The 14,055-nt window shown below is 63.8% G+C and overlaps 11 protein-coding genes across 11 annotated transcripts; 8 read left to right on the top strand and 3 right to left on the bottom strand.

Moving 5' to 3' along the window:
• Positions 1-247: 247 nt before the first annotated feature.
• On the top strand, positions 248-1,543 carry AMSG_00810 (uncharacterized protein; the record flags this gene model as incomplete). Its single annotated transcript, XM_013907078.1, has 2 exons — positions 248-745; positions 1,370-1,543. 2 exons carry the CDS (start codon positions 248-250, stop codon positions 1,541-1,543), a joined length of 672 nt encoding a protein of 223 aa, XP_013762532.1.
• A 923-nt stretch (positions 1,544-2,466) lies between these two features.
• On the top strand, positions 2,467-3,846 carry AMSG_11618 (uncharacterized protein; the record flags this gene model as incomplete). Its single annotated transcript, XM_013907143.1, has 1 exon — positions 2,467-3,846. One exon carries the CDS (start codon positions 2,467-2,469, stop codon positions 3,844-3,846), a length of 1,380 nt encoding a protein of 459 aa, XP_013762597.1.
• Positions 3,847-4,040: 194 nt separating this feature from the next.
• Positions 4,041-4,843, top strand: AMSG_11619 (uncharacterized protein; the record flags this gene model as incomplete). The annotated part of the gene is made up of 2 exons (XM_013907144.1): positions 4,041-4,599; positions 4,680-4,843. 2 exons carry the CDS (start codon positions 4,041-4,043, stop codon positions 4,841-4,843), a joined length of 723 nt encoding a protein of 240 aa, XP_013762598.1.
• Positions 4,844-4,999: 156 nt separating this feature from the next.
• Positions 5,000-5,673, top strand: AMSG_00812 (leucyl-tRNA synthetase). Its single transcript, XM_013907079.1, has one exon. The coding sequence runs from the start codon at positions 5,025-5,027 to the stop codon at positions 5,298-5,300; it is 276 nt and encodes a 91-aa protein (XP_013762533.1). The 5' UTR covers positions 5,000-5,024; the 3' UTR covers positions 5,301-5,673.
• A 1-nt stretch (position 5,674) lies between these two features.
• Positions 5,675-6,923, top strand: AMSG_00813 (leucyl-tRNA synthetase; the record flags this gene model as incomplete). The annotated part of the gene is made up of 2 exons (XM_013907080.1): positions 5,675-6,186; positions 6,240-6,923. Coding segments are annotated over 2 exons (1,196 nt in total), but the record flags the coding sequence as incomplete, so codon positions are not given.
• Positions 6,924-7,145: 222 nt separating this feature from the next.
• Positions 7,146-8,384, bottom strand: AMSG_11620 (uncharacterized protein). The gene has a single exon (XM_013907145.1). It carries the CDS (start codon positions 8,226-8,228, stop codon positions 7,272-7,274), a length of 957 nt encoding a protein of 318 aa, XP_013762599.1. The 5' UTR covers positions 8,229-8,384; the 3' UTR covers positions 7,146-7,271.
• A 506-nt stretch (positions 8,385-8,890) lies between these two features.
• Positions 8,891-9,112, top strand: AMSG_11621 (uncharacterized protein; the record flags this gene model as incomplete). The annotated part of the gene is made up of 1 exon (XM_013907146.1): positions 8,891-9,112. The coding sequence occupies one exon, from the start codon at positions 8,891-8,893 to the stop codon at positions 9,110-9,112; it is 222 nt and encodes a 73-aa protein (XP_013762600.1).
• Positions 9,113-9,446: 334 nt separating this feature from the next.
• Positions 9,447-10,115, top strand: AMSG_11622 (uncharacterized protein; the record flags this gene model as incomplete). Its single annotated transcript, XM_013907147.1, has 1 exon — positions 9,447-10,115. The coding sequence occupies one exon, from the start codon at positions 9,447-9,449 to the stop codon at positions 10,113-10,115; it is 669 nt and encodes a 222-aa protein (XP_013762601.1).
• AMSG_00815 (thioesterase superfamily protein) lies at positions 9,905-10,792 on the bottom strand (the record flags this gene model as incomplete). The annotated part of the gene is made up of 1 exon (XM_013907081.1): positions 9,905-10,792. One exon carries the CDS (start codon positions 10,790-10,792, stop codon positions 10,136-10,138), a length of 657 nt encoding a protein of 218 aa, XP_013762535.1. The 3' UTR covers positions 9,905-10,135.
• Positions 10,793-11,399: 607 nt separating this feature from the next.
• Positions 11,400-12,415, top strand: AMSG_00816 (uncharacterized protein; the record flags this gene model as incomplete). The annotated part of the gene is made up of 1 exon (XM_013907082.1): positions 11,400-12,415. The coding sequence occupies one exon, from the start codon at positions 11,400-11,402 to the stop codon at positions 12,288-12,290; it is 891 nt and encodes a 296-aa protein (XP_013762536.1). The 3' UTR covers positions 12,291-12,415.
• On the bottom strand, positions 12,292-13,963 carry AMSG_00817 (uncharacterized protein; the record flags this gene model as incomplete). The annotated part of the gene is made up of 2 exons (XM_013907083.1): positions 12,292-12,812; positions 12,841-13,963. The coding sequence occupies 2 exons, from the start codon at positions 13,961-13,963 to the stop codon at positions 12,307-12,309; spliced, it is 1,629 nt and encodes a 542-aa protein (XP_013762537.1). The 3' UTR covers positions 12,292-12,306.
• Positions 13,964-14,055: the final 92 nt, after the last annotated feature.

Raw genomic sequence — 14,055 nt, forward strand, 5'->3', positions numbered from 1 at the left:
GTATGTTCCATCGCCTGCAGGGACTGGAGTTGGGTGTGGTGGACGGTGAGCGGAGAGCGACGGGCCAGGTCTGGCGGCCTGGGCTGGCGGCTTAGGCTTGGGCTTGGACTCAAGCTGCCGCGGGAGGGTACACTTGTCGCACACCAACAGCGAGGGAGGGCGTGGTCGGAAACGGTGGTTAGTGTGGCTTGCGCTGCCAGCTCCTCCTCCTCCGCCGCCGCGACCAGAGCCAGGCGCAACGTACACCATGTTTGGGGAGAGCGTGACAGCTGGCCCGGTGCCGAGCACTGTGCTCGCACGGGACGCATTGGTGGTCGATGGCGTGTCGACGGCTTCGCCGGCTCCGTCCGCCGTCCCGGCCCTTCTCACTTCGCTGCTGGACGCCGTTGTCCGGAGCTACCTTGCCCTGCTCCACACGCTCACCCACTCTCCAGATGCCGCCGATGGCGCCATTGTCTCGCTCCGATCGATGCTGTACAACATGACTGTCCTCACCTCCTCCCTCCGAGCCAACGAAGCGCGTCTTGGCATCAAGAAAGCTCTCGAGGCCGACGTCGCTCGCAAGCGTGCCCTCCTCGCCGACTTTGCCTCCCTTCGTCCGCACATCCAGAACCTGCTTGCCACCGCCCGCTCCGCCATGGTTGCCAAGGCCACTTCCCTTGCCAACCAAGTCGACGAACTCGTGGCTGCTGCGCCCAGTCTTGCTGACGTTGCCGAGACCGGCGCCCCGCTGCCGTCGCCCACCGTCGCTCGCCCGGCCTCCCCGCCGTCGTCGCCCTCACTGCCGAGGCGCGCCGGCGTCGATCCCACGGCTACTGCGCCATCACCGCGCCGTACCCTTGCTTCTGGATCTACCCTTCCATGCCCACGCGAACTGACGCACCCGGCATTTGCACCCGTATCACCCCTTATCTCGCCGTCGCTCACTGCAGCCATGGCCGCACTTTGTACAAGTCGCGCCGAGTAACAGCCTCGTTGACAACAAACGTTTGACAGATTTCTTTGCCGGGACAACTACCGACCGCTCGTCGCTCTCCTTCTGCCATCGCCACCGCCCGTGCATCCTCTAGCTACCACCCAGCGTGCCAGCTCCCCTCGCACACGTGCTTGGCGTTGTCTCGCATCCTTGACATGCTCTGCACAGGTTGGCGTGGTTCGTCGGAATGATGCTTATTGGAACGCGGGTCAGCGCTATTGTGCCAATCAAAGCCGTGGCGCTGACTAGAGCGAATAGTTGGCAGGCGCGAAGAGCGCAAGCTGCCAGCGGCCGTCGCCCCTGGTCAGTCGGCACCGCTCTTGGGTGATGCACGGCCTCATTCCCGCACTTGTGTGTGGTCTTGCACTCGCCGCGGTCTTGCCACACGTAAAGGGCGTGCTTACCGGGTATGCTCCGCCTTCCAACGTCACCCTTGTCGGCATTTACCCGCTCACCGGCTCGCTTGCCGGCCCTGGAGCGCACGTCCACACCGGCGTCTTACTCGCCATCGAGGATATCAACCGCAACCCGAACCTTCTCCCCAAGGTATGTCCCGCACCTTGCTAATCCCCCCTGTTCCCTTGCTCCCTGGCGTGTAGCGCCAATGCATCCACGCAAGAGTCTGCAGAGACTGTACTCCCACTCCTCTTTCTCTCTTTCTTCCCCCCTCCCCCTCCGTCTCCCTCCCCCGCTTCCCCGCCCACCTCCTCCCGCGCCCTCTGTCTTGTGTCGCTCCGCCGTGCTCAACTTGCTTTTCGCCGCGTGGCCGGGTCCACGGCACGATTTTTTCCGGGACCAATTTGTTGCGCTCCGCACAAAGGCCATGAGGTGGCACTCACAGGAACACGTGCGTGGTGGTGGCGGCAATGCGTCATGGCCTTTGGCTCCACCAAATGGTGTGGGCGATGACAGACTATGCTGTTGCTGGATGCGTATGACAGCGAGGGATCCGCGTCTGACGCCACGCTTGGCATGTTGACTGCCATCCAGAAGCACGGTGATGAGATTGTGGGCGTGGTCGGCGCCGGTGTCTCGTCGGTCTCGCGTGCCATCCAAAACATCGCGTCGCTGTTCAAGCTTCCGCAGATCTCACCAGCGTCAACAGCATCGGTGCTGTCGGACAAGGACGCGTACCCAACTTTTGCGCGTCTGCTGGCGCCCGAGTCGTTGCGTGGTGCGGCCATGGCGCGGATCATCAAGGCGTACGGCTGGAAGCGAGTCATGGTCATCTTCCACTCGGACGACTACGGTGCGTCGGCCGGACAGGCGTTTGCAGCCTACGCCACAGAGCTCGGAATCGAGGTCACGGCGCAACTCTCGTACCGCGCGGGCACCTCCGACTTTTCCCAGGTTGCCTCGCTCATGCAGAAGACTACCCGGACGCATGTGGTTTTTCTCGCTGGCTTTTCCTATGAAATGGCCGGCATTTCAAGGAGCTCTCGGCGCGCAAGCTGCTTGACGGACGTTTCATCTTCTGTGGCGGCGACTGGATGACCTCTGAGTTTATCGCGTCGACCGACCTGCCGGAGCGTGAGCTGGTGGGGCTCATTGGCCTTGTCTCATCATTTGAGGAGACTGCGCACACGGCCCAGTTTCGCGCTCGTTGGCCGTCACTCAACGAGACCCTGTATCCCGCAGCCAAGTTTCCCGAGCCGACCGCCTTTGCGCTCTTCTCGTACGACGTGGTCACGCTCTTTGCACATGCGATACATGCCGCCATTTCTGCCGAGACCGACGTGTACGACGGCCTCGCGCTCATGGATCGCATTGCGCAGACGACCTTTATCGGTCTGACAGGGAACATCACACTCGACTTTAACTACGACCGCGTCTCGCAGTACTCGGTGGTCAACTACCAAGGTGGTGCAAATATGCGGACCGTGGGAACGTGGCGGGTCGACCAGACGCTACATCTCACCACCCCGCTTCGGTTTTCGGGCAACACCACCGAGATACCGTTCCTGAAAGAGGATGTGCCAACGTCTGAGAGCAACACAGTGTTTATTCTTGTCATTGTTCTCTCGACCACGATTGTGGTCATTGTCGGCGTCCTCCTGCTGGTAGCAGTCCTGATGTTGCGGCGGCGGCGGGCGCAGGTGGTCAACCTCGAGGTCCAGAACAAGCAGCTCAATCTCGAGACGCGGGCGCTCAACTCGCGACTGGACACTCTGTCGGAGATGACGTCGGCTGAGTCGGGTCGGACAACGACGTCGCCGGTAATCGACATTCCGGTCAACCAAGTGCTAAGCCTACTGTGGCGGCTGCAGGGCACAGTCCACTCACCGAAGGATCTGCAAGACATCAACGCTGCCATCGAGGCCATCCAGTCGAACGTCTTGTTTACACCCGAGACCAAGGACGCGAACACAGCGTCGCGCGACTTGGACACCCGCGAGTGGATCCGCGCAACACTCATCGAGTCGCCATGGACCGGTGAGGCGCAGACCGGCTTGTCGCGGGCCATGGCCTCGATCTCCCTCTCGGCAACCGGCAAAGTCGACTCCCTCGACCAGTCGGGTCAGCTCGCCGCCACCATTCCTGGCCTCGCCGACCCGGACTTTGACATATTCACCTACGCGCACACAGACGCTATGCCTCTCCGCTCTATTTTCGTTGCCATTGTTCAAGAGCGCGGCCTCCTCTCCGTGCTTGGCATCGACAAGGTCAAGTTTGCCAAGTTTGCCAAAGTCCTCGACCTCGCGTGCGAGGGCACCACCAATGCCTTCCACAACGTCCTCCACTCGGCACACTCTCTCCAGTACGCGCACTACATCCTCACCTCGTCGGGCCTGTACAATATCCTCTCGCCGCTGGACGCTTTTGCCGCCTTTTTGCTGTCGCCATCAAAGACATCGGCCACCCGGGCGTGACGGCGTCGTTCCTGGTCAAAACCCAGTCAAAGATCGCCATCCGCTACTCGAATCGGTCGGTCCTTGAGCTGCACCACCTCGCGCTCGCCTTCCAGCTGGCCCTCTCGCCCGAGTTCAAGCTCTTTGCGCCGCTCTCGCCTGCCAAGTTTGACCAGTTCCACAGGCTGGTGACAGACCTCGTCCTCGCATCAGACATGCACCGACACGTCGAGTTTATGTCGCGGTTCTCGATCACGCTCGGTTTGTCGATGCCTGGCGCGCGCGCAGTGCCGCCCGCAGCTGACAGAGCAAAGCCCCACCCTAACGGGATGCGGCCGACTGGTTCCTCTGCGCGCGAGGCGCTCCTCACCCGACTGCGCGGCGACGACAAGCTCCTCCGTCTCGCCCTCGCCATGCTCGTCAAGCTCACGCCGTTCTCGTTTGTCGCGCGTCCGGCTCCACTGAGCAAGGTCTGGGCCCACCGGTTCACCTGTGAGCAGTTCTCGCAGGGCCGCAAAGAAGCCGCGCTTGGAATCGCCGTCTCTCCGTTTATGGACGGCAAGTCGACGTCTGTCACCAAGGGCCTCACCTCCATCGCCCGCATCGTAGTCAAGCCCATGTTCCAGGCTTGGGTCGCCGCCTTTGGCGGCATCGAGCTCACGTCCAACGTCAATGCCTTCCTCACCACGTGGCTCACCAAGCTCCCCGAGGTGGCCGCCGCAGAGCACGACGCCGCCGTCGCGGCCATGACTGCTTACGACACTGCCTACTTTCGTACCCTGAGCAAGCTCACCCACACCGTCAACTCGATGTCGCTTCCGGCCATTGCAGACGACGGCGCTGGCAATAGCAAGGCCCGCGCTTTGTCGAGTCGCTGCTCTCGTACGCCGGCGATGTCCACGATCCGGAGCTCATTTCGGCCATGCCGTTGGTCGATGATCGGCTGGACATCGCCGACGACGTCTGTGCGTTCTCCGAGCCTGCCCTCACCACTGCGTGCCAGGAAGAAGATAGCTGATGCCGACGCTTTCGAGGTTAAATTCTCCGCCATGCATCATTTGCCCGACTGCACTCTGCGGGCGTGGCGGGCGGCAGCAACTTGGTTGTGGGCGGCTCGCAGCCCGGCGGTGAGTCGCTGACTCGCGGACCCACGCTGCCAAAGCGAAAGTCGCCACCGCTCGACTCGACTCCCGCCCCGCATGCCCCGCTCCCCGCTTGTCCGCGTCGGTATTCCCTTTGTCGGCTTTATGGTCGCCGGTCTATACGGCGCGACGTACATGATGGACAAGAAGTTCGAGCGGTCGACCGCGAGCAAGACCAATGTGACGCTCGAGGAGCGGACAAAGAGGCACGTCAAGAAGCGCAAGGTCTCCATCGAGGAGGAGTACCAGCGCCTCCGCGATCACGCCGCGGAATCCGGATCAAACTATGAGAACAAGCCTGTGCCTCGCACAAACGCTCCGCGATCGCTCTAGCGCATGGCTGGCCACCGATGCGTTGGCTGATGCTTCATGCGGCGCCGGGCTTCGAGGCGTGCCGGCCGGGACCTGGCTGGGCCTGCTGCGCGGACCAGATGTGCGCTGATGGGGCCAGGATGCTACAGGGTGACGCAATCAAATGTCTTTGTCGACTCGTGAGCATGGCGAAGAACACATTGTCTGGGTCTTCTCGGTCTGGCTTCACACTGGACGGCGTGGAAAGCATTGGCTGGGCGTGGGCTGGGGACCGGCGGACGGGGAACGAAGCGACGCGACATGCCGTCGTCGCCAGCAGCGAGCGGCGGACCGGCGGCTCAACCCGCCCCCTTGTGGCGAGGCTGGCTTTGGGTAAACGCATAGAACTCGTCTGACGATGCTGCGGGGCGGAAGCGGAGCAACGTGGCTGACCAGCAGCATCCGCGGGTGGGCACGGTGGTACCAGGCGGCTGCGGTTGAGGCCAAGTGGCGCACACGCTGGGCTGCGGCGGCGGCCAAGGACGGCGCGAGGATGGACACGCTGGGCGCCGCCCGGTTTGAGAGCGGCGGCGGGGCTGACATGGCGGCTGCGGCCGGGCCTAACGACGGTGCCAGGAAGGGCTCGGGCGAGAAGGCGTATGTGCTGTCGATGTTTCCTTATCCGTCGGGCGAGCTGCACATGGGCCATGTCCGTGTCTACACCATGTCGGATGTGCTGGCGAGATACGCGGCGGCGCGCGGGCGCAAGCTGCTGCATCCGATGGGATGGGACGCGTTTGGCCTACCGGCGGAGAACGCGGCTCTACAGCGCGGTGCGCATCCGGGTGAGTGGACAAAGCGCAACATTGCGTCGATGCGCGAGCAGATGGATGCGCTCGGGCTCGGATTCCAGTGGGAGACGTCGGACGTGTCGACGGCAAGCCCGGCGTACTTTGCCCACACACAGCGGCTGTTTTGGAGATGCACAAGGCCGGCCTGGCGTACATGGATGAGGCGCCGGTCAACTGGGATCCGGTCGACGGGACAGTTCTTGCCAACGAGCAGGTAGACGCCGAGGGCCGGTCGTGGCGGTCGGGCGCGCTGGTGGAGAAGCGGCATCTGCGGCAGTGGTTTGTGGCCATCACAAAGTACGCACAGCCTCTGCTTGACGGCCTTGATGCCCTCGAGTGGCCAGCGCAAGTCAAGCACATGCAAGCCAACTGGATCGGCCGCTCCGAGGGATACCTCATTCCGTTTGGCGACGGGCTTGAGGCCTTTACCACCCGACCAGAGACGCTGCCTGCGGTCGAGTTTGTCGCTGTTGCCCCAGGCTCACCGCTTGCCGACTGCGAGGCGCGGCACCCACTGACGGGACAGCGCCTCCCGGTCTACGAGGCCGAGTACGTACTTGATGGCTACGGGACCGGAGCAGTGATGGGCGTGCCACTGGCGGACGAGCGCGACGCGGCGTTTGCAGCGTCGCTGCCGTCCGGCGGCTCGGCCCTTGCTGCTCGCGGCGTGTCGCTGGACGACATTGCGCTCGATCCGTGTCCGAACGCTCTAGCTGCTGAGCTGCGTAAGCTCGGCGCACGGCCGCACGTCCAGTTTCGACTTCGCGACTGGCTAGTCTCACGTCAGCGGCGGTGGGTACGCCGATTCCGATGATTCACTGTTCAGACTGCGCCGAGGCGGTACCGGTGCCCGACAGCGAGCTTCCTGTTGTGTTTCCTGACGGCATCAAGTACGGCGTGGCGTCCGCGTCGGCGTCACTCGATGACGGGGCCAGCAGCGAAGGCCCAGATCCAGTGCTCTCGGCGTGGGCACACGAGGTTTCGTGTCCGCAGTGTGGATCTCAGTCTGCCGTCCGCGAGACAGACACCATGGATACGTTTGTGGACTCGTCGTGGTACTTTCTCCGCTACGCCTCGCCGTCGTCGCCTAGCTTCCCGGCTGAGAAGAAGGCCCTTGACGCGCTGCTTCCGGTGGACGTCTACATCGGCGGCATCGAGCACGCTATCCTTCACTTGCTCTACGCCCGGTTTGTGACCCACTTCCTGGCTGACCGCGGCCTCGTCTCGGTCCGCGAGCCGTTTTCCAAGCTCCTCGCCCAGGGCATGGTCCACGCGCCCACGTACCAGGTGCAGGGATCAGGCAAGTACCTTGCACCTCATGAAGTTGCTGTGGCCGACGACGGGCAGGCGTGTTGTCGAGCAACTGGCGAGCCGTTGGTGGTGACCCACGAGAAGATGTCCAAGAGCAAGTACAATGGCGTCGATCCGGTGCCGTTGGTGGAGGAGCATGGGCGGACGTGCTGCGGCTGTTCATGCTCTTCAAGGCACCGCCGGACAAGGTGCTTGACTGGGACGATGCCGGGATCCAGGGACAGGCACGCTGGATGCGTCGGCTGGCGCTGCTGCCGTCGACAGTCACGGCACTGCCAGAGAACGCTGCCGTCGAGGGTGCGGCGGCTGTGGCCGCAGCGGGCGTAGTCGACGCCACCAATGAGGCGCTCGAGGCGGTGACGCGCGCGTTTGAGAAGAGCAACGCGTTCAACACCGCTGTGGCGGCGCTGATGAAGCTTTCGACGGTTGTGGGAAAGACCGCAGCCGATGGAGCTGCGCCTAAGGCGACCCTGCTGGCGGCCATGGAGCGGCTAGCGGTGATGCTGGCGCCGATGGCGCCGCACCTCGCAGAAGAGCTTTGGGAGGGCCTTGGACACCGCGAGTCCGTTCTCACCGCGCCGTGGCCCGAGCCGCTGCCTGTGGTGCAGCTTGCGGCGGGGCCTGGCGACGAGTGCATCGAGGTGGTGGTCCAGGTCAACGGCAAGAAGCGCGGCTCGGTGAGCATTGCCGCCGATGATGCGGTACGCGGGAGCGAGGACAAGGTCCTCGCCACCATCCGCGAAGCCGCAGCCGACAACGTCGGCCTTGATCGAGCCCTCGCCGACAAGGACGTCGTCCGCGTTGTCATTGTCCCGTCACGTAGCCCGAACGGCCACACCCTTGTCAATGTAGTCGTGCGATGAGGCACAAAGCCGGCTGGATGCCATCAACTCGATTAGTTTGAGAAGAGGATTGGCGGGCGATGTGAGCAACAGCTCCTGGCTCCGGCCGACATGGGTCAACGGCAAACGTTGTTCGTGGGTGAAGTGGCGCGGATGTTCCATGAACCACCACGGCACACTCCTGCTAGCTGCCAATTCTATTCTGTCCCGCAACAAACGCTGTCGATACCACAGTCGGCGCTACACTCGCGACTTGCGGTCTCGCCCTACACCCCACGTCACAAGCGAGCCCAACTTGGGCAAGGTGCACGCAATGCCAGTCCAAGTATGGGGCTGGTCGACACAGGGAGGCGGCCGGGTGGCGACGTATGATTTAATACGGCATGCGGCTGACGACGAGTCGGGCAGGCCGCTCGTCACCCTGCCAGCGATGATGCGGCTGACCTCGTGGCCAAAGACACGGCGCGGAGAGATCTTGCGGCGGACTAGAGGTGAGGGCATGTCGGTCAAGGAGGCGCGGGCGCTGAGGGCACGGATGAAGCAAGATGAAAGTCGGCTAGTGGCCCGGCGGCTGTCGCGAGTGAGCGGCGCCTCCAGCACCGCGACATCATTGGGGAGCGGCATGACGATGTCGATGCAAACCAAGGCACGAGTCCGCGGACTCATCGAGTCTGAGGCCGTGTCGGCGACGAGCAAGTTGGCGTCGATCGACGAGCTGTATGCGCAGCTGTGGAAGAAGCTCAAGAGGCTGCACATGATGCAGCAGGCAGAGCGGCTGGTCCACTGCCCGACATCCGACGAGGCTATCTCACCGATCTCGGAAAAGGCATGGATCGGATGGATGTGTTAGACGTGGCATCCATCCCGCATCGCAGCAGAACAAACCGACTGGCTCGCAAACGTCGCTTGCGCCGGCTGACTGAGCAGCCACGTGGACCGCCGAGCGCGATCGAGTCGTTTGGCAGGTACATCGGCTCAGCGTCGTCGTCGGCACCGGGCAGCTGCTCGAGCTCGTCAGAAGGAGGCAGCGACTCGGACTCGGGCTCTGAGACAAGCTCCGAGACGGGCCCTGCCTCGGATTCGGACTCGGAGTGCAGTTCGAGTTTTGGCAGTGCAACGTCATCGTCATCGTCGACACCGCCGTCAATTGATGCTGAGGCCGAGGCCATTATGCTGGCGCGGAGATGGCAGCAGGCAAGGCACAACTCGGACTACAATGCACGACTTTTCAGCGGCGCAAGCCAGGCACCAGTGACATCGATCTCTACACCTCGCTGCCAGGGCACGGAATCGCGCTGTACGGCGTTGACCGTTCGGACATGTTCGGCTCGAGCAAGCAGCGGTCGCGGGCGGACATTGTAGACGAGCTGAACAAGGCGCTTGCTGCAGACTCGAGCAAGGCAAAGAACGAGGCCAAAACCGATATCCAGGCTGAGGCTGAAGAGGATGTCGACGTGGGCTCTACTCACAACGCCATTCCCACTCGAATGACGGCTACCGTGGACATTGGCGGTAGCAGAGCCGAATGGGACAACGACGATGAGTTGGATTCACTGCCCGCGCTCCGGCACAAGCCATCATCTCACCGTGTGCGGTGGAACATGGCGGCGACGCAAGAGATAGTATTTAGCTCATACGCCACGCTCACCACGCTCACCATAACGGAGGAGGAGCCGATGAGTGGGGAAGAGAGGTCGGCAACGCAGTCCCAGTCGTTGTCGCAGTCGCTCACGCCTGAACATTCTTCTGAGCGGTTGGAGGCCATCGCAGAGTTGAAGGCCTGGGGCTCGACGCTCAGCTCGACGTTTTCCAAGATCGGCTCGCTCTTGAGCGAGCCAATGTCGTCACCCTGAAAGTGACGACATTGGTTGAGTTAGCGACTCCACCTTCCGGCAACGTCGTAGAGAGCGTCGTCGATCGAATCTGCCAGAGCGCCCAGGCTCGCGTGAGGGGCCTTGGACGCCGTCAAGGCCGAGACAACGTCGACGGCGTCGGCATAGCCGAGCTCGCGGAGGAGGGTGGCCGGTGGGACGTCGTCGCGACCTTTCTTGGCCACAAAGCGCGAGTAGCCAAAGGCGTGAACCTTGCCCGAGTTGGGAGCCTCAAAGCGATGCTCCAGGTACATCCACTTGCCGTCGAACGAGTGCAGCCGCGTGATGTGGGTGTATGCGGCGAGCGGCTTGAGCTCGCGCTTGAACCGCAGCGAGACGCCGCCATTGGCAAGATAGAAGCCATCCGCTCGCGACTTGGCCCACATGCCGGTGCCGACGGCAAAGGCGTAGCGACCCATGTCGGCCACGAGGTTGTAAGAAGCATTGTTCATGTGCAGATTAATATCGCACTCGGACGGCCACACGCGCAGCGGCAGGCGCACACCCTCCAGCACATCGGGAATGCGGCCGTTGCGAAACTGCCACGCCACCGTGAGGAGGAGTCGGATGTGGAAGGCAAGTGGGAGGCCAGTCACATTGATAGCCGCAATGAGTACAAGTGCCCAGCCGAGCCACGTGGATGGGAGGTAGTCGAGCATGGCAGTGAGTTGGGTGGCACTGCCACAAGCCGTGTCAGCGAGAGAGAGAGAGAGAGGAGGAGTGGCGACACTCTCAGTTGCCAGCCCGATCCGCCTGCTCGCTCCGGTGGCTCGACGGGTTGAGAGACCTCGTCGCATTGGCAAGGCAAGCCGCATGTACACTTGCGCCCATCGATAGCTCGCGTACACGTGATGTCGAGGTAAGGAACGGACGCCCGGAGGGCCGCTCGGAGGGCCGCCCGGCATCGTCGTCGTGCATCGTCGTCGAAGGATCGGTGCCGACTGTCTCGACGCCATCGTAGCTCTTGGCGAAGCCCGAGCCGCCTGCTCGCTCTACGTGCTCACGCCGTATGCCGACTGGAAGACGTTCGATGCGATGGAGATTGCTGCCGGCAGCGTGAACGGGCGGAGCCGAGCCAAGCTCGTCAGCTGGGTCGATGTCTTTGGTGCGCTGGTGATCGTCCTTTGCGGCGGGCAGGCAGTCTTCCATGTCGTGGCCCTTGCAGGTGCTGCACCAGTCCGCCTGCCACGCGCATACCCCCTCACCCGCCCACACCCCACCCACGTACCTGCATCCCCTGCTACACTGTCACCTCCGCCTCGTGTCATGTCCGACTACGAGTACGAGTACGCGACTGAGAGCGAGTCCGGCTCGGTCGAGGCTGCCACCGAGGAGGACGTGCTGGCGGTCATGGTTGAGACCATCGATGCTTTGGAGGATCTGGTCACGGCCCGTAGGGATGCAGACGGGACAACATCGACGTTTTTCGCACGCGCTAACGAAGTCCGAGATGCACTTGTCGCCGTCCAGGACATGCTCGAGGCGTGGATCGATCCAGACGTCGACGACGAGGAGCTCGAGCGGGTCAGGCGCCGCCTGGCCGACATTGTCGACGCCGGCCGGACAGTGATGGTATCGTCCAAGGCGACTCTGGCGACGGCGCCCAAGCTCTCGGCCTTTGTGGCCCGTGACGACGCCATTGCAGCCATGCTCGACGCCTTTGATGCCCTCCTCCCGAGCTACCCGTCCAAGGACCGCATCCACTTTCTGGGCAAGCATCTGTTGGCCTCGGCCGCCGATCGCCGCTCCGCCGCGCGCAACGTCATTGTCGACGATACTGCGGAGCGGAGCGGGGGAAGTGGGCCGAGCCAAGCAGGTCGCGGAGCCGGCAGCGGGGTTGGAAAGAGCGGCCAGGCAGCAAAGACCGCCGCCGCGGTGGCTGCCGCGGTGGAGACGCTGCTCGACGGGGCGCGCGCGCGTGAGTCTGCACGTGAGGCCGCCCAAGCCCACCGCACAGCACTACTTGACGTCGGCGACATTGCCGCGATCGAGGCGTACGTCGAAAAGCGGTCGCGCGGGTTTGCCGTGGCTGCGGCGGCCCGCCGCGACGGGCTCGACGCCGACCTCGCCGACCTGCTCGACGGACTGCAGCGGACGTTTGCCGGGCGGCGCCGCGAGCGGCGGGCCAAGCACGGCCTCCCACTCGATGACGACTGAAGCTTCCTGCTGAACTTTACATGCCGTTGTCCGACTTGTACTTTTCCCACGCGTTGTTGAGGATAAAGGCGATTTCGGTCGAGAGCGCAACCTGCATTGCGGGTGCGTCCGCGGGCAGCTTATCAGGATACAGCTTGCGACAGGCGTTAAAGTACGCCTTGCGCACACCGGCGCCATTCATCAGCTGTGTGAACGAGACTTCCTTCCAGCCCGAGTCGGGCCACGTGATCTCATGCAGCGTCGAAAGGAGCGCCACCGCGTTGCCGCGCTTCTTCTCGGTCGCCCATCCGGCAATGACCGGCGCCACCGCAAGCTTGGCTGCCTCGAGCTCCTCGGCCGCCGCGTCTTCGGCCTCGAGACGGTTGAGGTGCTGCTCGCGCGCCACGCGGACTTGCTCCGCAACCTCGGCCTCACGAGCTGCCTTGAGCTCGGTCCGGTCAGGCGCAGGCGCGGGCGCAGGCGCGGGCGCGGGCTCAGGCGCAGGTGCGGGTGATGCTGCGGCTGACGTCTTGGACTTGCGTCCTGCATGCAGGCGCATCCGCGACGTTACGCAACTGGGGAGCTGTTGTGTCACGGAGCGGGACCGAGACAAGCGGGGGCGTGGCGACCGCTGCCGACGACGGCGGCGGGCCGCCGGCAGGTCGGTCGCTGCGAAGCATGGACGAGAGCTTGGAGCCGATCTTGGAGGCGCGCTGGCGAGCGGCGGCAAGAAGCGAGCCGCCGGTACCAGGTGCGCTGCCCTCGGCCGCCGCCCGGGCTTGCGCTGCCTCTTGGGCGTTGGCGAGGACAAGCGGGACCATTTCGCGGAGGTTGGCAGCGACTTCGGTCGATGACTCCATGGCCGAGAGGAGGAGGTCAAGCACGTTCTGCGGCTCAATCGAGTAGAGCTCAACAAGCTGGTCGCGGATAGTTCGCATCTCGCCAGGCGTGACTTGGACATCACCTGAACGCGGCATGCTGGTCGGCTGCTTGGCCGGCTGCTGGGTTTTGGCCGCACCGCGCTGCCGCGGCGGAATCGACGGCTCACGGGCTTGTGCTGCCGGCTCCGGCGCAGGTGCAGGCTCAGACGCAGGCTCCGGCGTCGCCGCCACCGACCGCGGAGACGTGCCCGAGATCGATGAGAGCATATCAAACGGATCGGCGACCGCGGGAGCCGGCGAGGAGTCTGATGCTCGCGAGAGAGTGACAATGGGCGCAAAGGCCGAGGTCGGCGAGAGCGGCGGGGCCGGCTGGGACTGCGACTCTGCACCACGTGCCGATGTCGGAGCCGACGATGCCACCGAGCTTCCTCCCGAGCTGGCAGTCGACGAAGGCGCAGGTGACGCCCGGGACGAACCTGCAGTCGACGGCGGAGCCGAGACCGAGGCACCCGGGCCGGTCTGGGCACCTGCCGAGGCCCAGCCGAGAGAGGCAAAGGCATCGTCGAGATTACCCAGACCGCCCGCCGCCCGACTATGTCCGTGCTGAGGAGGGTGGGCAGAGCTGGCTGTCGTCTTTGCCGTCGTTGTTGTTGTGGTCGTCGAAGGCTTCGGAGTGCTCCCACGCGAGGCCATGGCCGCCAGCGGGGTGTTGGCACGCTCAGCAGCAGCAGCTGCAGCAGCCACGCCCACGCTTCCACGTGGTGTCCCCTGAGACGACGCCTGCATCAGTGCCGCAAACGGGTCGTCCGACATGTTGGTGGGTGGGTGAGTGGAGTGAGGTGGCGTGGCGTAGTGTAGGGGTTGGCCTCGGCCGACGTGACCGGTCGGTGACACGGGGTTTCCGG

Source organism: Thecamonas trahens (assembly GCF_000142905.1).
Source record: "Thecamonas trahens ATCC 50062 unplaced genomic scaffold supercont1.3, whole genome shotgun sequence".
NCBI classification, from domain to species: Eukaryota; order Apusomonadida; family Apusomonadidae; genus Thecamonas; species Thecamonas trahens.

Coding starts and splice junctions, on each gene's coding strand:
- AMSG_00812 (XM_013907079.1), top strand. CDS start 5,025: ATGCCCCGCTCCCCGCTTGTCCGCGTCGGTATTCCCTTTGTCGGCTTT.
- AMSG_11620 (XM_013907145.1), bottom strand. CDS start 8,228: ATGACAACGCGGACGACGTCCTTGTCGGCGAGGGCTCGATCAAGGCCG.